The sequence below is a fragment of the Helianthus annuus genome, chromosome 6 (assembly GCF_002127325.2).
Source record: "Helianthus annuus cultivar XRQ/B chromosome 6, HanXRQr2.0-SUNRISE, whole genome shotgun sequence".
Classification (NCBI taxonomy): Eukaryota; Viridiplantae; Streptophyta; class Magnoliopsida; order Asterales; family Asteraceae; genus Helianthus; species Helianthus annuus.
The window spans coordinates 106,595,752-106,621,109 of NC_035438.2; the positions used below are offsets into that span (position 1 = coordinate 106,595,752).

Consider the following 25,358-nt stretch of genomic DNA (forward strand, 5'->3'; position numbering starts at 1 on the left):
GCCACGAACTACTTGTCCTTGACATAATAAATTGTTTAAAGTAAACTATGAAATGATATAAATTTAATCATACATCAAAGGTTAAAGGGAAAAGAAATACGTTAGGCTAGATTACCTCTGAACCCTAAGGAATGTATGTCCCAAAAAAGGATAGACAGATGTAACAAATATAAGAGTTGTTCAAGGTGTGGTCAACGAAGGAAAAGTGAATCCACCATCTCCATTCCTACAATCCCTCTCCAATAAGCATCCAAAATTTTCTCTCATATCTATCTTTTCTCTTTCTCTTTCTCTTTCTCTTTCTCTCTCTCTCTCTACATTTCCTTTCTAACTCCCTAAACCTTCGGTTAGATCAATCACCCAAAGACCCATTCGTGTTGTTGCTCTCTATTCCCCCTCCCTCCCAATGGGGAACTGTTGTTCCCAAGTTCAACCACAAGATGCAGAACCTGAAGCTCAAAAGTCCTTAAAAGGAGACAAACCACATGAGGAGAATACAACCACAACGCCTCCTGAAAAGGTCCCTACGGCTCAACCTGCAAAGAACGGCAAGCAATCGCCTATCGGAACGGTTTTGGGGCGTCCCATGGAAGATGTTCGGACCCTTTACACCATAGGCAAAGAGCTTGGTAGGGGTCAATTTGGTGTCACCCATTTGTGCACTTGCAAGAAGACTGGAAACCAGTTTGCATGCAAAACCATTGCAAAGAGGAAACTTGCCAATAAAGAGGACATTGAGGATGTGAGGAGGGAAGTACAAATCATGCATCATTTGGCTGGCCAGCCGAATATTGTCGAGTTAAAGGGGGCATTTGAGGATAAACATTCGGTACATTTGGTGATGGAGTTGTGTGCTGGTGGAGAGTTGTTTGATCGAATCATCGCTAAGGGCCATTACACGGAGAGGGCTGCGGCATCGTTGCTAAGGACCATTGTACAAATAGTTCATACCTGCCATTCCATGGGTGTTATTCATAGAGATCTAAAGCCTGAAAATTTTCTCCTTTTGAATAAGGATGAAAATGCTCCCCTTAAAGCTACGGACTTTGGCCTGTCTGTGTTCTACAAACAAGGTTAATCTCACATAAATTCTCTCTTTTTCGGTTTATCTGAACCCTAATCTGATTTATACACATCACAAGATATAATCCACACGTTATTCGTATCTTTTGTGTAGGGGAGAATGTAGACTAAATATAATAAGAAAATTACATGACAAATAATGCACTCGCCCCTTCGAAGGACATGCCCCGAGGGTGGAAAGCATCAAAGCACAATGACACATAACACCCAATAATCATTACATGTCAATGAAGCCCACCTAGATAATTATATCACAAAACAACATACGAAAAAACAAAAAACCATAATAGACAACAAGCTCTAAATCTTTTATGAACTGTGCCATCCATTATCATCATATATGACATCACCCTGGGCGTCTTCAGTAGCTTTAGTGAATCAAGTATCCTCGTTGTATGAAAAAAAAATCCCATTTGTTTGTTGATCCAGCATATCCACATACTATACAAACTAATATCTTTGTTAAGTTGCCAATGTTAACATTCATGTGTGAAACTAATCAGCTATTACAGGCCTTTCCTACTAATTGTGAAATAAAGATCACCATATTTTACGTGTATAAAATGTGAACGTTTTTACAAACAACTTAACAAAAGATACTACTTGCTGAAAATCAATGTTCATGCTTTGTTTCTTGATGCAGGTGAAGTGTTCAAAGATATTGTGGGAAGTGCCTATTATATTGCACCCGAAGTCTTGAAGAGAAAATACGGACCAGAAGTTGATATATGGAGTATTGGGGTCATGCTATATATTCTTCTGAGTGGAGTTCCACCTTTCTGGGCAGGTGATAATTTTCAGGGTTTCTTGATTCATTTAACCTAGAAAGATTAATAACATAATGAAACTCATAAGAAATACATGTGGTGGTACAGAATCTGAGCACGGGATATTCAATGCAATCTTAAAAGGGCACATCGATTTCACGAGTGATCCGTGGCCTTCCATATCTCATCAGGCCAAAGATCTTGTAAAGAAGATGTTGACTTCAGATCCCAAGCAAAGGTTAACAGCTCATCAAGTTCTTTGTAAGTACTAATATGAAATGGAAAATTATATAGTAATTTGACAAAAAAAATAATGGTACAGTATGCATATTATGCAATGAGGGAACACTGTTATTGCATGAAGATTACAGCTAAATCATATTAAATACCGATGCTTTGATAAATGTTATCTTCAATGTCTTTTTTCTATGTTTATCAGCGCATCCGTGGATTAAAGAAGATGGAGAAGCACCCGATACACCACTTGATAATGCGGTCCTTGGCAGGCTAAAACAGTTTAAAGCCATGAATAACTTTAAGAAAGTTGCACTTCGGGTACCTACTAGATCTTTTATGTCACACATATCTTATATCTATGTATGATCATGTATAGAACAAGGGATGAAAATTCTCTTCTTAAATAACTTGAGGGATAAGTTATCTGATTTTCAGATTGTTTTTGGACTGAACAGGTCATTGCAGGATGCCTTTCTGAGGAAGAAATCATGGGACTGAAGCAAATGTTCAAAGGTATGGATTCTGATAACAGTGGAACAATAACACTTGAGGAACTGAAACATGGACTATCCAAGCAAGGGACAAGACTAACGGAAAATGAAGTCAAACAGTTGATGGAAGCTGTAAGATGATCATATTAATTAGCGTGCTTTCTGTAACTTTTGGGAACCAAACTATATCTCATTCACTGAAAAACAAACTTAACAGGCTGATGCAGATGGAAATGGAACCATAGATTACGAAGAGTTCATAACCGCAACAATGCATTTGAATAGAATGGATAGAGAAGACCATCTGTACACTGCATTCCAGTATTTTGATAAAGATAACAGTGGGTATGTATACCCCTGATAGTTCACGTTTGACATCAATAAAAATAGTGGTTCCTAGTTTTTAACAGCTAGCTTGTTTGTTCTCAGGTACATTACTATAGAAGAACTAGAACAAGCTCTCCGTGATTATGGTATGAATGATGATAGGGACATAAAGGAGGTTATATCTGAAGTTGATTCTGATCATGTAAGTACTAAATGTTATATGGTCTAACCTATGTTTGAAGGATACAACTAGAGTATATATAGAATTAACATACATAGATGAGGCAAAACATGATTGGTGTCCAAATCATGATTATTGTCAGGTTGATTAACATATATGTGTTCTCCAAATTTTTAATATTTTTAACAAATGATTAGTGTGCAAAAAGTTATTACAAGGATCTTATTTTTTAATAATACTATGTTTCTTTTTTAAATAAAATGCTAAAGCATATTTTATGAGTTAAAACTAACTAAATGTTGGGATACTTTCTATTCATCTGATGAATTTTCTTTTAAGCTAATTTCTCAATATTATAACATAAATTGACCCATTTTTAATAAAAAGGATATCTGTATTACTATTTGAATCTAAATGATTATAAACTTTGCAGGATGGCCGAATCAACTATGACGAGTTTGTGGCAATGATGAGATCAAAAACCCAAGCAGACACAATGAATCCAAAGAAACTAAGACAGTCATTTGTTGCTAAATGATAGCTACTAGCGAGTTGTGCCTAAGAATGTTTAAAGATGAGGGAGCTGCATGATATACTTATTTTGAGTCTCCAAGTGAGGATGACTGAGGAAACAAGAGTTCAATCTGGTTTGGAGGGAACTAAAACCGGTGGGGATGTTGATCTAGCAAGAAAATCTATATTTGTTGCTTTTGAAGATTAGTGAACAACAATTGTAATGGGTATTTGGGTTTGGTCTAGATGATTTGTTCCAATTTGCATGTATGGGATATAGAATCAGCTTTATGGCTTGCTAAACTTTTGCGAATATTTAGAACCTTTTGTTTAAACTAGAATCGTAACATCTCTTTTCAGGGTTTTTGTTTTCTGGTCTCTATGTGTTTCAATTTGTTTGACTAGGTCTTGTTAGATTAAATATAATCTATACTATACTAGTCATTTACCGCGTGATGCAGCGGGAGTGGCGATTTACAATAGGATACTCGTTTACTGTTAGTTTATCAGTCGTCCCGTGATATATTGTATAGTACTTAATTTAGTTTTCTTATTCGTGATACGTTGGCACTAGTTTTTCTGTTATTTTATCGATTCTTTAGTGATATACTTTTGTTATGGCACTATTTTTCTGTTATTTTATCGATTCTTTAGTGATATACTTTTGTTAATTTTTTTCGTTGTAGCTTCGGCGTGATCTATCTACAAGAAGAGTACAAAAAAAGGAAGTAGATGTAATTAAAAACAAGAAAAGTACAAAACAAGCAAGTAGTTGGACAAAACACCAAAAACAAAATACGAAGAGTCTCTTGTGTCTCTTCCTGTTTTAGCAATACATCCGTTCGCTCATGAATTTCTTGTATCTTCTCCTCTACTGTACCAGATTTCGACACATGAACACTTCCTTGTAGACAATATTTGATGTGTAAACTCCGCGTTGTATAAAAACTTTGGCGAGATGTACCAACACCTTCATATTTTGTCTTGAAATCCCTCTTGATAATGCCACATAAAGTTGTCGATGTGAAAATACAGAATCCGGTAGATAAATACCAAGGTGCAGAATTGTTTGACCTTGAACTTTATTAATCGTTATGGAAAAGCTAAATCGAATTGGAAATTGTTTTCTTTTCAGCTTGAATGGGAACATGTCATCTTCAGAAAGGGCTAGAGGGATTCTTGGCATAAAAACTCTTTTTCCGGCATGTTGACCGACTGCAATTTCCGCATCAATAACATTTCGCATGAAACCTTTACATATCAACCGCGTGCCATTACACAGGCCATGTGATGGATCGATATTCCGTAACAATATTATTGAGCATCCAATTTTTATACGAAGCTTATGAGGCGGCAAACCACTAACATTTAGCGAGTTTAAGAACTCGACCAGATAGAAGTTGTGCTGAACGTCTTCAGCTTCGTCAAAACTGTTTTCCCCTTGAAAAATGTCAATCATTTGATTATTAATTTCGTCAAAACTCTCATTTTTATTGGACAATATTTCTTTAGAGATTATATATTCTGAAGAATATACATTATCTTCAATTGATGGAAAGATAGCGTTGATCAATTCTTTTATAGAGTTTTCTCTATTGTGGCACTAAATTGTCATGTCATCGGGTATGCGGATATAGTTTCCTTCGATTGGTTCTTCAGTTCCATCGCCAACTCTTAAAAGAAATTCTGAAAACCATGGATCTTTGAGCGCTCTCATATTTATGGTCAACCGCATCTTTTTAGTCAAAGACCAAAGAGGTGACATTCGTAGGCTGAAGTCTACAATCTGTGCTCGAGTGCCAAGCAGCAACACCTGTCTGAAGTCACCTCCCACAACCATTATCTTCCCACCAAATAGGATACTAACACCTATAATGTCTTGGAATGTACGATCGACTACCTCTATCGCCTGTCGTTTAGCCATCGACGCTTCATCCCATATGGTTATTTTGGCAGACCGAATTAGTTTAGCGGCCCCACTCTATTTTTTGATATTACACAATGAATTATTTTCAAGATTAATAGGAATCTTGAATCTCGAGTGAGCCATTCTACCTCCTGGCATATTATTAGCCGCAGCACCTGATGAAGCTGTTGCGAGAGCAATAAGACCACGTGACCGAATTTCAAGAAGCAAGGCATTGTACAAAAATGTTTTTCCAGTTCCACCTGGACCATCAATAAAGAAGACGCGTGGAAGATCATTATCAACATGCATCATGATCTTATCAAACATGTTTTTTTGATCCGGATTAAACGAATCTTTGGCACTCAAGTGTTCAGGTTCCAAAACAATCCCATACTCCTCTTGTAACTCATGATAACCTACATCCTGTAAGTTAACATCATCTATTATCTTAGGAAGGTTGAATTCATTGATATTTTTACCCATCGATTGTAGAAAGACACTAATTTCGATAAGAACCATATTTTGAACTTGTTCAATACTTTGACAGTGTAACCGATGATCTTCAGACAGTGAATCAAAGTGGTCATTCCATAACTTTCGAATATCTCCAGGTTAATAAAAAATCATTATGGTAACAAATAACCTTTTAAGAGCATTGGGAAACTGAAATAAAGAGACTTCTTCGAGACTTTGTGATAGATATTCATCCTCTTCTATTAAGCCTAACTCAAGAGCTACTTTTGTAAATGTCTCACACCGTTGACCATTAACTGTGTAAAGATGTTCAAAAGAAGTAGGTCCTCTGACATTTGAAAAATGTAGGCGTAAGTAGTACCTTTCTCCTTCAGCTAGATTAGCGGAAACGATACGACTTCTTTGTTTTTACCGAAACGACGATTCCAATGGTGTGCTTCCATTCCACGTGAAGTGTTTTGGAAAATCTTTATGCAAATATACCCTTGTTGTTTCATCGATTCTATCTTTCTCAAAAAATGTTGTTAGCATGGTTCTCTTATCCCTTTCCCTATCAACAATATTAGACATTATGTCATTATCTCTAAATCTAACCATCTGATTATTTGGGAGATGAAGTTATAAGGCTAGAACAGAAGGAAAGATTTGAGAAAGATAGAAGGAAAACATGCGCCACAGAGCCTCTAGGGGCGATATGTAGCGTGCATCTTGAAATCTCTTTATCTCATTAATAACAACCCCTGGCTCACTTTGATCAACTTGAATAACCTGTTTGTCATGTCCTTTATAAACATATTTGAAAAGATATTTCACAGATTTTATACTTGAGCAAACTTCAACATTGATGTGGCAGTTAAACATCATCAAAAGCCTTGGGTTATATGGGACCACCCTTCTATTATCAAGTGTTTTTTCCTCGTATGTCCACCTCTATCCCGGTGTCTCTCCTTCGATACAACGGATATGCATCTTCTCATTGTGTTGTATGTTCGTTAAATTGTCTAGGATAGTGAAAACGACAAATTTTAGAATCACCCTACATACAAGGACTACTTAATCATAAATTGCCGCAAGGATTGTGAATCATGTGCTTAACAACCATCTCATGCAATTTTGGGATGTCTTAGTTTGTTAGGAATTTCAGCACACACAACCTTATCATAATGGTCCGCGTTATTGATTTTGTCGTACAGGTACATGCTAAAGAAATGGAAAGTTAAAAAGTGATATACGGTCTCACTGATGATATGCCGGTAGGTTTTTACATACTCAGTAAATTGATTTCGAGATATAAACATAAATTCAATAACTTTCTTATTTCGTGGGGAACATCTCTCGGATATATGGACTTAGTATTCTGAAATTTCGTTTGAGAGGTTGCCTGATTCTTAGATATTAGGTCTTTATACTTATTGATATCTGGGGTATTATACTTGGTCTTCTGATTTTGCATCAGCAATGGCCTAGACCTTGTATAATGCTTTCGCGCTTAAACCCCTACACTGCATAAAAATTGAGATTATCAAAAGAAATATCAAGTGCATATGTTTAGAATATTCCTAAGTGGAACTCACCTTTAAGTCGAGCCTTCATCTCTTTGTCTGAACGGAAATTCTAACCTGAGCTCTCAAGATCTCACACTAACCCAGAGACAGATTATCATTTAGGTATATTCACCTGTAAAACTGAATCTGGGAATCTTGATACGGGAGTATATTCTGAAGTGGGACACGCGTTAAAGTTAGTTCTTAAAACACTAATCTCGTATCTTGAATCAATTGAAGTTTGTGTGAAAATTTTTGGAGTGTTTTAGCATAAAGTTTTTAAAATGCAAAAAGATTTGATTCACTTTATGTTTCGACAACCGATGTTGGAAAGCTGAATTTCAAAATCTAAGTATGCTGAACATTTCATGGAAAAATAACAAGTTCATTGATTTGTAACTTGAATTTTTAAAATGAAAACTTAAAAATAGTTTGTAGTTGTCACCAAGGTCATTAATTTAGACTTGGTAGATAATTGGATAGTCAAGATCATTAATTTGAACTTGATTATCTATGAGGATTTATAAAGATAATCGTGCACTAATGTCAAATATAATATTGAGATTTGTAAGTCAGGAAGTTGTTTGATAGGGGGAGCTTAATATTCAATACCAAATGAACAGAAAGCTCGAAGAGTTTGGAAATGATCCTGAAACTAAATTGTCAAATACAGATTACTTAAAATAAGGGGGAGATTGCTAAGAGGGAGTCTGAAGTAAGGGGGAGTCTGTTATTCAGATATGTTAAAGATTTTTGAAGACTCAGAAGATAATGAAGATTGGCTACGATAAAGATTGACTACAGCAATATCCAAGGGGGAGTCTGTGAATGCATTATGTCTATTGCTTCCGTTAACCATGTTCATAAGTGTCAATGTATCAAGTCGTAGCTAATTGTATAGGTTTATAGGTTAGACAAGACGAATTTGTAATGCTAATGTCAGTTCGTACGAATGGCCAATGAGCATGAACTGGACATCCCATCCGTCCCAGACAGACTCATGCGAATGGGTTACTCCTATAAATAGGAGGTCAAGTCTTATCATTTATAACTTTGTGTGGAACAGAGGAGAAACTCTGTCCATTTGGTTTCGCAGTTCTGTACTTTCAAATCATCAATAGAAACCAGTTTAATTAGCTTGTTCTTGTGCATGTCACATTCATACTAGGATTCCGCACGAGATATGGAGTCGTATTAGCCGATCGGAGCATTCGGGAGCACCAAAACGGTCCTCACAGATTTGGTGGGTACTGAGATTTTTGAAACTTCAAAGAAGTAAACCACATTGGAAATTGTTTTTAGATTTTAGTTTCCCTTTTCTTTCTGAAAATTTAAAATGTGTTATTAATTTTAGGGGGAGAGAAAAATCAAAAGCAGTGAAAATTTCAAAAAGCCAAAAATAGTAAAAAGACATAAATGAGTTTTTGTTACTAAAACAGAGAAAATGATAGTACATCAGTGTACTATCAGAACATGATAAAGAATTGAAAAGTATAAAAGTGGATAATAATCTCACTAATTGATGTATCAATAGGCTCACTGTTAATCAAAAGGGTTGCATAAATGACAAAAACATAACGAAACAATTAACTAAGTGTGAGTAACATTTCATTGGCATATGGTCTTGGTACCGTATTCTCGTTTGACAGAACTGCCAAGATACTGAGATATTAGGTCTTTATATTAGTTTTACATATGGGATATTATACAAGTTCTTTTGTCTACATGGTGGTGTTAACCTAGAACTTCTATAATACTTTATAAACAACACTTAAAGCGTAAACACTCAAAAGCTAAATGATTATCGAAAGATAAGAATGTGTGCTCAAAAGGATACCTATGAGGTACATCACTTTGAAAAGTCGAACTTCATACTCTTTGTCTGTACGGTGATACTAACCTGAGGCACTGAAGCTTTCGCATTCCCCTACAGATGTAAACTGAATATATTCACCTATATGATGATATTCTTGAGCATATCTGGATACGGGACTATGTCGTGAAACGGGAACCACTAGTTAATTTTTTTCTAAAATTACCTACGCGTGTCATATTAAGCAAGACCTAAGATAAAAACAAGTTGAGCTTAAGTGGAGAAAAAATACTGATAATCAACGTGAATAGTTTGAAACTGAGTATGTATTAAAGCTTAATGGTGTTGCTGATATGTCTCAGAGAACCTGAAACTGATATGATCCTCTAAGTACAAACTCACAAAAATATGTCTGTATGTACATAAGTTTACAAGTTTTATTTTCAAAATTCAAAAATATTTTTAGTGTGTTTTAACATAAAGCTGTAAAAAGCTGAAAGATTTTATTTCCAACTTATTTTTTATTACCAATGTTGGAATACTAAAATTTTCTTCAAAGCCGATTAATGATTATTGTACAACTGGTTGGGGGCTAATCAAAATGGTTTGTGAAGTTTGGGATCGTACAACAGAGATAAAACCAAGGTCATTAAGTTGAACTTGAAGCCAAGGTCATTAATTTGGACATGGAAATTGAAATTTTTGAGAAAAAAATCAAAAGTAAAAGGATAAAAATGTCAAACCAAGGTCATTAACTTGGACTTGTTTGAACAGAGGTGTGAATTAGATTAATAATAGGAAAAATGACTCTCATATGCTTTAACTATCTCAAAGGTATGAAAGATGTGACAACTCGTATTTTTCGAACCCTTTCTTCCTGTACTGATCTTTTCACGCTTCATCGTACGTTGTAATTTGATGACTGCTATGTGAATTATGTAATGTGGCTTGTGTTTTGAGAATTAAGATGTGTTTTGATTAAACGTTAATTGATTATGTGTTATAAAAGTCCAAACCATATATCACCCTCGGACCGCACACCCTTTTGCAGGTCGACCAAATCCGTCGAGCCCAAGAATAAGCCTGGCTCCCTACCTAATTGCATACATCACTTGGGTATAGTATGCACTCCTCATAATTGTTGCAGACACACAAAACTTTCAAACCCTAGCTCTCTTCTCCCTCACTCGAACCGACGACAGCTTGAAGTCGACGATTGCTTCCCCTTCTCTCTCGAAGTCTCCGTGGTTTCATCCTGTTTCTGGTTAGTCTTGGCATTGGTTCAAATTACTTGTTGGTTTATAAAGGATGTGTGTGTTGTTATATGTTGCATGATGATATAGAAAGCATGTCTATGATCTAGGGTTTGATAAAATAGTATGTTAATAAGTTGGGTTGTATGTTACAATTGTGTTATTTGATCGATGAACTTGAGTTGCATACCATGAACTTATCGATGATGTTCGACATGATCCTGTTTTGGTTAGATGTTGTGCATGATAGTGATTTAGGGAATGTTGTGCAATTGAGACGTCGATTGTTTGATGTGATTAAAACCGATTAGATCCGTTTCAGTATAATGTTAATCATGTTAGTTAATCACTCTTGTTACTGTTTGGATTAACTGATGAATTAGGGTTGTGTATGAACATGTATGATAATTGGAAAAATTATGCGGTTGATCTGATTGAAACTTGCCAAACTTGAAAACTGTTGTTATGAAAATAAAGGGGTGTTAATAGGGGGAAACAGTTACATTTTTATGGGTATCGACAAAGGTTGCGAGTCGCAGCCTCATGGTTCCGACTCGAAATTAGACTCCACAAAACAAGAAGACTTGAGACCTTCATGGTTCCGACTCATCATTAAACATCACACAATAGGTGGACTCGAAACCAGCTAGGTTGCGAGTCGAGACCAGCCTGGTTCCGACTCGAGACCAGCCTGGTTCCGACTCGAGACATGACATGAAACCTTGGGGGTTTTGACTAATGAAGTTTTCACTCAAGATCGTTGGTTTCGAGTCGAGACCTCGAGTTTGCGAGTCGAGACCTCATGGTCTTGACTGTTGACCACTTGAAATGATACGTTGAGCCTTTTGGGCCACATGCTGGTTATTGGGCCCAATGTACAATGAGCCGCACACTTACATGGGCCTTATGCTGTTGGGCAATACGATGATTGTGACACTCTAGGTTTTTCCGAACGAACACCTTGTAATAGGTTTGTATATATGCATGTTATTAAATGAAAACGTGATCTTTATTTGCATAATGTATGTTGTATGTACGTATTATATATAAATGCATGTGAGTCGAGACCACGACTCGAGACCATGACTCGCAACCACTCGGTTGCGAGTGGGCCACTCGGTCTCGAGTGGGCCTTTGGGCCGTAACCGGTTTGGGCCGAAAACCCCTTAACCAACTTGACACTTGGTATATAATCCCCAACATTTCCCCACTTTCCTTCATTTGTTACACAACACACATCCACACTCCTTCTATTTCTCTCTCAACTAGAAACCCCAAACAACATCCCATCTCTTCCAACTTTCGGACCAAGCAAGGATCTCGGACAAGGACTCGGTCAAGACCATCACTCGGACACTTCATCTTCTCTCATTTTCTTCCTTTATTTCGGCTCCTCCTTCTTCTAACCGGTTAGTGTTATCTTTATGTGCATAGGATTATGTTGTGTTGAATGAACTAGAAAATGCTTGGTTAAAAAGGTTATGCATGATTCTTAGGTTGATTTGTAAAGTTTGACAATATGTGGTAACATGTTTAGAAAATGGTAGTCTAAGAGTATTCATGGCTAACCATACTATGCTTCATGGTTTCTTGCAAAATGATGTTGTTAAACATGAGATTTCGGCTACAAAAATGTATGTTTCTTGTTCTTGCATGATGATCTTGCTAGAAATATGTGATTTTTGGTTCAAAAATGCATGATTATGTTAAGGTGAAAACCCTAGAAAACTATGAATATAGGATGAACTTGTTTGAATATGGTTTGAAGATTCAAAAATGGCAAAGTTTGATCTAGTTTTATTAATGGTCAGTTTAGGAAAGGTGTTAGTGAAATCTTATTGGCTATTACCTGATTTGGGCCTGATTACATGGTACAAATTGGACTGATGCATCTGCATCATCACGTGTACATGAAAGGGACAGCATTACGACTCGCAATCGCACCATTGCGACTCGCAACCATGGCATGACAACTCGAAACCACATGATTGCGACTCGAGACTACGACGGTTGCGACTCGCAACCACAGCGTGATGACTCGAGACCACGCGGTTGCGACTCGCAACCACAACGTGACAAGCCGAGACCTCCTGGTTGCGACTCGAGACCGCCTGGTTGCGAGTGGGCTGTCCATTTTGGTTATTGGGCCGATATGTGTAATATGGGCTATCTGTTGACTGGACTATGTGTTACTGTTTGATTTCGTAAATGATAAGGCCGGCCCAGTAACCCACTGTTTACTTGTATGCATGATACGTGTTAGTTATGTGTAAGTTTTTACGTGAATGCTTGTACACCAAACCTGACCTATACCGGTAACCATGTTAGGACGTGGTGACCAACGTATTTGACAAGTGACCTAATCTGCCGAGCAACCCAAGGTGAGTTCACACACTAAAAGCATGCGTCCCGCGGAGGGACACGAACAAACTACCAACTTTGGGAAAAACACTTTTGACCCATTACTCCGGGGGAAACAGAATGGGTAATTACTATCTCCGGGGGAGATACGTTTGGATATTATTTATAAATCACAACTAGCCAGACTAAACGAAACTCTATCACCTTAAGTCCCTGCTTACAGTACCGATTAATCGCCGGGGGCGAACGGGTTATTAGTTGATAGCGCTATTAGGTTTGACAACCTCACACCGTGACCGGGGGGATCGGGCGTGAACTAGTAGACCTTGCAACATGGTCAATGACGATAGACATTGACTCGGGGCACGAGTATTTATATTCCGTCAACAGTTTCGGTATCCACAGTTTAGTGAGCTTACAGATGGGGTAGCTCCCCACAACGTGATTATAAATGCTTTATCTAAACAACTCAAGTTTTTGGTAAACTAAAACTGGACAACTAGTGAACTCACTCAGCATTATTGTTGACCCCGTACTGCATGCTTTGCAGGTAACCAGTGACTCAGGATGCTGCTGCTTGGGAACGTGTAGTGTCTGTCCACCCTTGTGTTGGGTGTTACCTTATTTTGAACTATGAACTTGTTTAACTACTACTTTACTTATGCTTCCGCTACTTATTAACTGTTTGAACTTGAAACCTTAAACTCTGAACTTGATATTTGCTAATCCTATGGTTAGTAAGTATTACTTTTGTTATCAATTTTAATTATTCAGTATAATTGGTGGCTGGATCCTGGTCAGTCACGCCCTCGAAGCGGGTGTTATCCGCAGGTGGATTTTGGGGGTGTGACAGATTGGTATCAGAGCCATTGGTTATAGTGAACTTGGTTTTAAAAAGGGGAAAAATCTTTTTGAAGAAAACCAGACTATAACCCGTGACTCGCGACGACACTACACTCCAAGTGCAAGGCTCGACACATTTGACCTCATAGCTCGGACCAATGTTTACTTGTTTGCTTACCTTATGTTTCCTGTTATGCTATACGTACTAGTGTGCCTAAATTAGATAGATACACCTCTCACTTCTATCTCATTCTCGCTACATTACGACATCACACTCATACTGTGTTTTCTGGTTATGAAGACAATGAGTGGACGCGGAAGAGGAAACATTAACATGACACAGGCTCAGTTCACTAACCTGCTCAACACAGTGGCTGCAGCTTTCGCAGCTCACCCTATAGGTCAGCATGCACCCGCGCAACCACCCGTGTGTACTTTCAAAACTTTCATGGATTGCAAGCCTCTCCCTTTCAACGGCACTGAGGGTGCCATAGGCCTTCTGCATTGGATTGAGAAAGTTGAAGCTGTCTTTGCTGTCTGTGAGTGTCCCCCTGCGAATTGGGTGAAGTTTGCTACAGCTACGCTTGAAGGAAACGCGCTTTCTTGGTGGAAGGCGCAAATTCAGATGTTTGGTTTGGAAACTGCTAATGCTACTGCGTGGGAGGATTTCAAGGACATGATTAAGGAGGAGTACTGTCACCGGGATGACATCCACAAGCTTGAGAATGAGTACTATGCGCTTAAGATGGTTGGGTCAGAGATTGAAACCTACACCAAACTGTCCAATGACTATGCTGCTCTTTGCCCAAACATGTCTCGACCTATGTATCGAAGAATCGAACTGTACATCAAGGGTTTGGCCCCAGAAATTCGAAGCCATGTAACTTCAGCCAACCACACTACCATTCAGCCGATCGTTCGACTTGCTCACAAACTCACTGATCAGGCCGTAGAGGAGGGCAGGTTGCCCAAAAGGATCAGTGCTACTGTCGGAACTTCTAGTGACAACAAGCGTAAGTGGGAAGGAAATCAAAGCAAGGATGCTAACCCCACTCAGGCCCCAGCTCAGCAAAGGAAAACCGAAAACAACAAGGGCACTCAACAACAGGGTGGCTATCGTGGTAACCACCCCAAGTGCAACAGGTGCAATCGACATCACAACGGGCAGTGTGTGAAAGGTCAGTGTCAGCGATGTAACAAAATGGGGCATGAGGCCAAGGACTGTAGGAGTCCACGTCCCGTGGGGCAGAACCAGCAGCAACAACATCACGGGAACGCTAAGGGTTGTTTCCAGTGTGGAGCCGAGGGGCACTATAAGAAGAATTGCCCTGAACTAAACCAGAACCGCAACAACAATCAGGGAGCTGGAAACAACGATCAGAACAACAATGCTGGGAATGGTGCTAGAGGAAGAGCTTTTGTGATTGGAGCTGGAGAAGCAAGGAATGACCCCAATGTCGTGGCGGGTAAGTTCCTACTCGATGATCGTTATGTTTCTGTGTTATTTGATTCTGGAGCCGATGCTAGTTATGTATCCCTACGTATTAGTAAGAAGCTTAAGCGTCCGCTTTCGTTACTAAGTTCTCCTCATATCGTCGAGTTAGCTAATGGTAGAAACATCGAGGCCTCACATGTTATCAAAGGCTGCAAATTAGAATTGTCTGGTCAGACATTTAGTATCGATCTTTTCCCTGTTACTCTTGGAAGCTTCGACGTCGTTATTGGTATGGACTGGTTATCCAAGCATCACGCTGAGATCCTCTGTGAAGAGAAAGCAGTTCGTATTCCCCGTCGTTCTGGCAAACCCCTCATTGTACAAGGTGGCAAAGGCGGAGAAATCTCCGGCGTTATCTCTTTCTTGAAGGCCCAGAAGTGTTCACGAAAAGGGCACACCGCTATCTTAGCACTTGTCACCAACACGCAGGAAAAGGAAAAGAGGATTGAAGATTTTCCGGTAGTGCGTGACTACCCCGAGGTATTTCCTGAGGAATTACCTGGACTCCCTCCCCACCGTCAGGTTGAATTTCAAATCGAGCTAGCTCCCGGAGCAGCGCCTATAGCTCGTGCGCCTTATCGACTAGCCCCCGCAGAATTGAAGGAACTCTCTACTCAGCTACAGGAACTATTGGATAAAGGGTTTATCCGCCCTAGTTCATCACCCTGGGGAGCACCGGTACTCTTTGTTAAGAAGAAGGATGGCACGTTCCGAATGTGTATTGACTATCGTGAGCTGAACAAGGTTACCATCAAGAATCGTTACCCTCTCCCGCGAATCGACGACCTATTCGATCAGTTGCAAGGATCGAGCTACTATTCTAAGATTGACCTGCGATCAGGCTACCATCAGCTGAGGGTCCGAAATGAAGACATCTCCAAAACTGCATTCAGGACTCGTTATGGTCATTATGAATTCCTCGTTATGCCCTTTGGAATGACCAACGCGCCCGCGGTATTCATGGATCTCATGAACAGAGTGTGCAAACCCTACCTCGACAAGTTTGTGATCGTGTTTATAGACGACATCCTGATCTACTCGAAAAGTCAGGAAGAGCATGAACAGCACCTACGCCTTATCCTCGAACTCCTTCGCAATGAGCAACTGTATGCCAAGTTCTCGAAATGCGACTTCTGGCTTCGAGAAGTCCATTTCCTTGGGCACGTGGTTAACAAGGATGGAATCCACGTCGACCCTGCAAAGATCGACTCTATAAAGAATTGGCCTACCCCTAAGACTCCGACCGAAGTCCGCCAATTCTTGGGACTAGCAGGATACTATCGAAGATTTATCATGGGATTCTCAAAGATCGCTCAGCCTCTCACGGCTCTTACTCAGAAGGGTATGGTTTACAAATGGGGTGAAGCTCAGGAAACCGCGTTTCAGAAACTAAAGGATAATCTCTGTAGTGCTCCTATTCTCTCGTTGCCTGAAGGCACTGACGACTTTGTGGTTTACTGCGATGCGTCTATTCATGGACTCGGTTGCGTGTTGATGCAACGCGAGAAAGTTATTGCTTACGCCTCTCGCCAACTTAAGACGCACGAAAGGAACTACACTACGCACGACTTGGAACTAGGAGCAGTGATCTTTGCGCTTAAGATATGGAGACATTACCTGTACGGTACCAAGTGCACCATTTACACCGATCACAGGAGTCTCGAGCATATCTTCAAGCAAAAGGAATTAAACATGCGACAGCGTCGATGGGTCGAACTTCTGAATGATTATGAATGCGCCATCAAGTACCATCCGGGCAAGGCCAATGTCGTGGCAGACGCCCTCAGCCGAAAAGACACTACGCCCAAGCGCGTGCGAGCATTACAACTTACCATCCAGTCTAATCTCCCTACCCAGATTCGAAATGCTCAGACTGAAGCTCTGAAACCAGAAAACATCAGGGCTGAGTCCCTGCGAGGATCAAGACAACGATTAGAGCAAAAAGAAGACGGCGCCTACTATGTGGCAGGGCGCATTTGGGTCCCACTCTACGGAGACCTACGAGAACTGGTGATGGACGAAGCCCATAAGTCCCGTTATTCAGTACATCCTGGTTCAGATAAGATGTACCACGACTTAAGAACCACATACTGGTGGCCTGGCATGAAAGCCCACATAGCAGCCTACGTTGGCAAATGTTTGACCTGCGCAACAGTCAAGATCGAGTATCAGAAACCAGCAGGCCTACTCCAGCAACCGGAAATCCCGAAGTGGAAATGGGAACAGATTTCCATGGATTTTGTTACAGGACTACCTAGATCCCAACGCGGGAATGACACTATTTGGGTGATAGTAGATCGATTGACTAAGTCTGCACACTTTCTGGCCATTAAGGAAACAGACAAGTTTTCTACCTTGGCAGAAATCTATTTAAAGGAAGTAGTCTCCAGGCACGGGGTGCCAACTTCTATTATTTCCGACCGAGACGCTCGTTTTACTTCCGAGTTGTGGCAAGCTATGCACAAATCCTTTGGCTCACGTTTGGACATGAGCACCGCTTACCACCCACAAACGGATGGGCAGTCTGAACGCACCATCCAAACCCTGGAAGACATGCTTAGAGCATGTGTGATCGATTTTGGCAAGAACTGGGAGAAGCATCTACCGCTGGTGGAATTCTCCTACAATAACAGCTACCACACTAGCATTCAGGCGGCACCTTTTGAGGCATTGTACGGTCGTAAATGCCGATCACCTCTCTGCTGGGCGGAAGTCGGTGATAGTCAACTCACAGGCCCAGAACTAGTGGTAGATACAACGGAAAAGATTTCACAGATAAGGCAACGCATGGCGGCAGCTCGTGACCGTCAGAAAAGCTACGCTGACAAGCGTAGGAAACCGTTAGAATTCCAGGTCGGGGACCGGGTTCTACTTAAAGTCTCACCCTGGAAGGGTGTGGTTCGTTTCGGTAAACGAGGCAAGCTGAATCCACGATATGTTGGACCATTCGAAATTACCGAGAAAATCGGTAAGGTTGCTTATAGATTGAACCTGCCTGCAGAGCTGAGTGCAGTGCACAATGTCTTTCACGTGTCTAATCTGAAGAAGTGTCTGTCAGATGAAACACTCATAATTCCTTTCAAGGAACTCACTATTGATGAACAGCTACACTTTACTGAGGAACCGATTGAGATCACGGATCGAGAGATCAAAACCCTCAAACGTAGCCAGATACCTCTCGTGCGAGTACGTTGGAACTCACGACGCGGCCCAGAGTTTACCTGGGAGCGGGAAGACCAGATGAAGTCCAAGTATCCCCTGTTGTTCCCAAACGAAAACCCCAGCACTGAAGCTACAACTGAATTTCGGGACGAAATTCCAAACTAACGGGGGGATGATGTGACACCCCGTTGAAACACTCTAGCTTGACAGTGGCTGCTTTAACTTTCGGGACGAAAGTTCTTAAAACTTGGGGATAATGTGACACTCTAGGTTTTTCCGAACGAACACCTTGTAATAGGTTTGTATATATGCATGTTATTAAATGAAAACGTGATCTTTATTTGCATAATGTGTGTTGTATGTACGTATTATATATAAATGCATGTGAGTCGAGACCACGACTCGAGACCATGACTCGCAACCACTCGGTTGCGAGTGGGCCACTCGGTCTCGAGTGGGCCTTTGGGCCGTAACCGGTTTGGGCCGAAAACCCCTTAACCAACTTGACACTTGGTATATAATCCCCAACATTTCCCCACTTTCCTTCATTTGTTACACAACACACATCCACACTCCTTCTATTTCTCTCTCAACTAGAAACCCCAAACAACATCCCATCTCTTCCAACTTTCGGACCAAGCAAGGATCTCGGACAAGGACTCGGTCAAGACCATCACTCGGACACTTCATCTTCTCTCATTTTCTTCCTTTATTTTGGCTCCTCCTTCTTCTAACCGGTTAGTGTTATCTTTATGTGCATAGGATTTATGTTGTGTTGAATGAACTAGAAAATGCTTGGTTAAAAAGGTTATGCATGATTCTTAGGTTGATTTGTAAAGTTTGACAATATGTGGTAACATGTTTAGAAAATGGTAGTCTAAGAGTATTCATGGCTAACCATACTATGCTTCATGGTTTCTTGCAAAATGATGTTGTTAAACATGAGATTTCGGCTACAAAAATGTATGTTTCTTGTTCTTGCATGATGATCTTGCTAGAAATATGTGATTTTTGGTTCAAAAATGTATGATTATGTTAAGGTGAAAACCCTAGAAAACTATGAATATAGGATGAACTTGTTTGAATATGGTTTGAAGATTCAAAAATGGCAAAGTTTGATCTAGTTTTATTAACGGTCAGTTTAGGAAAGGTGTTAGTGAAATCTTATTGGCTATTACCTGATTTGGGCCTGATTACATGGTACAAATTGGACTGATGCATCTGCATCATCACGTGTACATGAAAGGGACAGCATTACGACTCGCAATCGCACCATTGCGACTCGCAACCATGGCATGACAACTCGAAACCACATGATTTCGACTCGAGACTACGACGGTTGCGACTCGCAACCACAGCGTGATGACTCGAGACCACGCGGTTGCGACTCGCAACCACAACGTGACAAGCCGAGACCTCCTGGTTGCGACTCGAGACCGCCTGGTTGCGAGTGGGCTGTCCATTTTGGTTATTGGGCCGATATGTGTAATATGGGCTATCTGTTGACTGGACTATGTGTTACTGTTTGATTTCGTAAATGATAAGGCCGGCCCAGTAACCCACTGTTTACTTGTATGCATGATACGTGTTAGTTATGTGTAAGTTTTTACGTGAATGCTTGTACACCAAACCTGACCTATACCGGTAACCATGTTAGGACGTGGTGACCAACGTATTTGACAAGTGACCTAATCTGCCGAGCAACCCAAGGTGAGTTCACACACTAAAAGCATGCGTCCCGCGGAGGGACACGAACAAACTACCAACTTTGGGAAAAACACTTTTGACCCATTACTCCGGGGGAAACAGAATGGGTAATTACTATCTCCGGGGGAGATACGTTTGGATATTATTTATAAATCACAACTAGCCAGACTAAACGAAACTCTATCACCTTAAGTCCCTGCTTACAGTACCGATTAATCGCCGGGGGCGAACGGGTTATTAGTTGATAGCGCTATTAGGTTTGACAACCTCACACCGTGACCGGGGGGATCGGGCATGAACTAGTAGACCTTGCAACATGGTCAATGACGATAGACATTGACTCGGGGCACGAGTATTTATATTCCGTCAACAGTTTCGGTATCCACAGTTTAGTGAGCTTACAGATGGGGTAGCTCCCCACAACGTGATTATAAATGCTTTATCTAAACAACTTAAGTTTTTGGTAAACTAAAACTGGACAACTAGTGAACTCACTCAGCATTATTGTTGACCCCGTACTGCATGCTTTGCAGGTAACCAGTGACTCAGGATGCTGCTGCTTGGGAACGTGTAGTGTCTGTCCACCCTTGTGTTGGGTGTTACCTTATTTTGAACTATGAACTTGTTTAACTACTACTTTACTTATGCTTCCGCTACTTATTAACTGTTTGAACTTGAAACCTTAAACTCTGAACTTGATATTTGCTAATCCTATGGTTAGTAAGTATTACTTTTGTTATCAATTTTAATTATTCAGTATAATTGGTGGCTGGATCCTGGTCAGTCACGCCCTCGAAGCGGGTGTTATCCGCAGGTGGATTTTGGGGGTGTGACAATGATATTAGACTATTATACCACATGAGACTTATACATGTTGAATGTTGTTACGTGAATACTTGTATGCTATGTATAAATGTGTGTAAGAACAAATGTGACTACTTGTACATAAAACTGATAAGTATTGGTAACCATCATAGGGCATGGTTGACCAACTTGAAACAAGTAAAAAACCAACCGAGCAATCTAAGGTGAGTTTACTGCTTCTTTTCAAGTATGCGTCCCGGGGAGGGACAACTGGTAAATATTCCGGGGAGGAATACTCGGTTTATTGGATTCAAAACCGATGTTTGATAATACACTCAAATCTATCACCTTAAGTCCCATCTACTACCGAACTGGTTGCCAGGGAAGCAACGGGGTTATTAGTTGATAGCGCTATTAGGTTTGGCACCCTCACACCGTACCGGGGAGGATGGGCGTAAACTAATGACCTTAACCACTCGACCATTGTTTGATAGAGCATTGGGAAGGGCAAACAAACTGACACTGTCTTGTGGTTCTCGAGTTATAATCAACATGCTTTTAAACTAAACACTTGGTTACTAAACGTTTTTACAAAACTGTGAACTCGCCAGCTTTGTGCTGATACACTTGTCTGCATGCTTGCAGGTCATTAGATATGTGTCATGGGACTTGCAGTCTGGGATGCCGGAGTGGTCATGGGTCGTGATGCTTGGAGTAACATAGAACATTAGCTTATCAAATACTATGCTTTTTGAAATGTTTGAACAATTAAATTATGCTTCCGCTGAACATGATCATGCTTTGAATTAAGTGTTTTGAATTGCACTGTTTACGTTAATGGTAATTTTATTTATTACTTGACTATTAGTTCAACGTGATTGATGGCTAGATCCTGGTACGTCACATGCCTCACGGGGGTATCCGCATGTGGAAATTTGGGGGTGTGACAGTTTGGTATCAGAGCCACTGGTTATAGTGAACTTTACGTTTTTATAAAACCAGACTATAACTGAACGGTTTCGAAATCGACTACGACACTCAGCTCTGGATTGCAAGGTTCGTCTCTCGCTTACTTTATGCACTACATACCTAGTGTACACCTACTTATGATATTGTGTATGGTTGCATACTTGGCACTACGATGTGATTAAATGTGTTGTCTGATTTTGCTACGATGTTTTGGTAGTACCCCTAGACTTTCGTGATCCTAGATTTTGTGATATCATTCATTTTGTTACTCGAATCTGGGGAACCTTTCTGCGCGAGTTAGGAGGAGCTGAGATAAACATGCAAACTACATTATCACTATGGGTGCACACATAATAGTAATGTAAGGAGCATGCGAGTCCCAGCAAGGCTTAACAAGTGTGGAAGGATGTCCTGCCCATTGTTCGACATAATGGGAAAATTTTGTAGTCCATATAAGTCATAGCGATGATTGACTTCTACTCGATCGCAATCCATAACCCTATCCACTCTCCTTTTATAGAATCATGAGCGGACGTGGCGGACGCAATGGTAGACGTGGTGGTGGCCGCGGCGGTGGACGTGGCAACATTGTTATGTCCCAGGCGGAACTGACTGATTTAATCAATACTCGTGTGGCTGAAGCTTCAGCAGCTCAGCAGGCTGGTATGTTATGTACCAAACGCCCTTCTATTCCTATGCCGTGTACTAGACTCTCACTCGTGTGTTGTATTCTCTTTCGTCTTTAGGTCAACCTGCGAACCAGAACAATCCACCTGCTTGCACTTTCAAGAAGTTTATGGATTGTAAGCCTCGGAAATTTAGCGGAACCGAAGGAGCAGTGGGACTACTCCGCTGGTTCGAGAAAGCCGAGTCAGTTTTTGCTATGTGTAACTGTCCCGCTGGGGACAGGGTGAAGTATGCTACGGGCACACTGGAGGATGGTTCCTTGACATGGTGGAATGCCCAAGTCTAAATGTTGGGCATTGAGATGGCGAACGCTACTACTTGGGATGACTTCAAGGAGTTGATACGGGAGGAGTATTGTCCTCGTGATGAAATTCAGAAGTTGGAGAACGAATATTACAATCTGAAGATGGCGGGATCTGAGATTGAGGCGTATACGAAACGATCTCACGAACTTGTGAACATGTGTCCTAACTTATCACGACTGCCATACCAGAGAATCAAGCTATACATCAACGGTCTAGCGTCGCAAGTCAAGGGCTTAGTTATTGCAGCCAATCTTGTTGGTGCATATGTCTGTCGACTTCATCTTGTATCGAGTCTTGTATCTAGATTGAATACATTGGAGCTCGGTAGGAGAGTTTATAGGAAATTGGAGTTGTTGGACCAATTCACACGAAATGGAAGAGGCCATTTTGTGCGAAATGGACTTTGTCCATTTCGTACGAAATGAATCTTGACCATTTCGTGCGGAATGGAACTCCTATATATAGCTGCCTTGTCAATTCATTTGGAACAGTTCTGATTCCGATTCATTGGAGCTCGGTAGGAGAGTTTATAGGAAATTGGAGTTGTTGGACCAATTCACACGAAATGGAAGAGGCCATTTCGTGCGGAATGGACTTTGTCCATTTCATACGAGGTGATGCCGAAGTGTCTACTGCCTGTAAAACGTTGTTATATTAATATACAAGACCTTATAAGTGATTCTATGTGTAAATCAAGCTGATTCAAAGTCGATATGTTTGTTTCCGCCTCTCGTATTGATTAGAACTCTTCTGAATGACTCGTTTTGGTCGTGTAAACGATCCTACATGGGTATCAGAGCTCAGGAGGAAGAGTTCTTACCAAATCCGCCTGATTTCATCAAAATTCTGACTTCTACACCTTCTTTTACAACATTTTTCAAAATTAAACAAGTTTTTACAGTTAAAATGGATTGAATTTCACATATAACATGCGAAACACAGTTTTAACCAATCCTTGAAAGAATCAGTCTTAAAATCGGCCTAAATCTTGATAAATTTGTCAAAAATCCATTCGATTGTGTGACATCAGCAGCATTTCGTACGAAATAGCCCATTTCGTGTGAATCAGACATTTCATTTCGCATGAATTGAACCTTGTGACCTCCCATTTCGCACGAAATGACCCATTCCGCTTGAAAGTTATCCATTTCGCTTGAAACTGACCTTCATTTCGCACGGATTGGACCCATTCCACTTGAAAATTGCCAATTCGCTTGAAAGGAACCCCCATTTCGCACGAAATGGTCTGTTAGAAAACCATTTCGCTTGAAGTTGTCCATTTCGTACGAAAGTTCCATTTCGTGCCAAAGGTCTATTTCGCACCAAAGGCCATTTCGCATCAAAGATCCAGTTCGTTTGAAAAGAGCCATTTCGCATCAAATCCATTTCGTTTGAATTGTCAATTCGTTTGAAGTTTGTGAATTTGTGAATTGTCAAAACCGAAACATGGAAGAAGAGTTTTATAATGCGTTTGCTACCACTCCAGCTGCTCCAATCACAGTTGCCGAAACTCTTGAAATCGAAAATGAAACGGGAACGTCTCAAAAGCCTCCAAAGCTTATGTACATCGAGGATTTTAAAGGATGGCAAAGCCGTTTTGAAACATGGGTGCAGGCTTATAAGTTTGATGCATGGGTTTCGTTGGACAAAGATTACAAAAAACCGAAAGATGACCGTGGTAATGAAAAACCTTTAAGTGACTATTCAACAAATGAGAAGTTAAAATACACCAGTGAGAAAATGATGATAAGCATTCTCCAACAAGCGGTAAAAGAAGATATCTTTGTTTTGCTTCAACATGAGAACACTGCTAGATCAATTTGGTTGGCATTGCTTCAAAAGTTTAAGGGAAGTGCTGATATGATAAAAAATAAACGTGCTTTACTAAAGAAATCTTTTGATATGTTTACTGCAGGCAAAGGTGAAACGACCAAGAAGACTATCGATAGATATTGTCATCTTGTCCAGGAAATGAAAAGATTGGAGATAACAAAAGAAGATGATGAATGGGTTGGTAAGCTATCTGATGCGTTACCATAAGATAAATGGGGAACATATCTGTTGATCTTAAAACATATGGGAAAATCTGAAAGTATGAATTTGTGTAAGTTCATTAAGAAGATTGAAGAACATGAATTAGATGTTCAGAAAACTGCTATTATGAATAATCCCAGTGCTCAACAAGATGAAAGTTTATACTATAGATGAAGCAGAGTTGAGACTACTCCAAGTCCGAAAATTCAGACTGCGTTCAGTGCTGATGGTACTTCAGGAACAAATGTTAGCACTATGACTCAAAGTGGTTATTCAAGTTTTGATCCGAATTTCTCAACACCAAGTTCTCAACGACAGAGTTCAACAAATCTGCAATGCAATGTTACATTGAATATTCAAAATGGTCAAAATCTCTCTCCAGAAATGGCTAAGCAACAC

General features: G+C 40.3%; 2 protein-coding genes across 2 annotated transcripts; one reads left to right on the forward strand and one right to left on the reverse strand.

Annotated features, from left to right (window-relative positions):
* Positions 1-375: 375 nt before the first annotated feature.
* LOC110865793 (calcium-dependent protein kinase 34) lies at positions 376-3,975 on the forward strand. The gene is made up of 8 exons (XM_022115117.2): positions 376-1,073; positions 1,727-1,870; positions 1,959-2,111; positions 2,290-2,405; positions 2,543-2,710; positions 2,796-2,923; positions 3,008-3,107; positions 3,520-3,975. Exons 1-8 carry the CDS (start codon positions 407-409, stop codon positions 3,622-3,624), a joined length of 1,581 nt encoding a protein of 526 aa, XP_021970809.1. The 5' UTR covers positions 376-406; the 3' UTR covers positions 3,625-3,975.
* Positions 3,976-4,470: 495 nt separating this feature from the next.
* Positions 4,471-5,058, reverse strand: LOC110944953 (ATP-dependent DNA helicase PIF1-like). The gene has a single exon (XM_022186596.1). It carries the CDS (start codon positions 5,056-5,058, stop codon positions 4,471-4,473), a length of 588 nt encoding a protein of 195 aa, XP_022042288.1.
* Positions 5,059-25,358: the final 20,300 nt, after the last annotated feature.

Excerpts from the sequence above, each read along its gene's own strand:
- LOC110865793 (XM_022115117.2), top strand. The coding sequence starts at position 407 with ATGGGGAACTGTTGTTCCCAAGTTCAACCACAAGATGCAGAACCTGAA. Across the intron at positions 1,074-1,726 it reads GTCTGTGTTCTACAAACAAG|GTGAAGTGTTCAAAGATATT; the intron begins GTTAATCTCACA and ends TTCTTGATGCAG. Across the intron at positions 1,871-1,958 it reads AGTTCCACCTTTCTGGGCAG|AATCTGAGCACGGGATATTC; the intron begins GTGATAATTTTC and ends GTGGTGGTACAG.
- LOC110944953 (XM_022186596.1), bottom strand. The coding sequence starts at position 5,058 with ATGATTGACATTTTTCAAGGGGAAAACAGTTTTGACGAAGCTGAAGAC.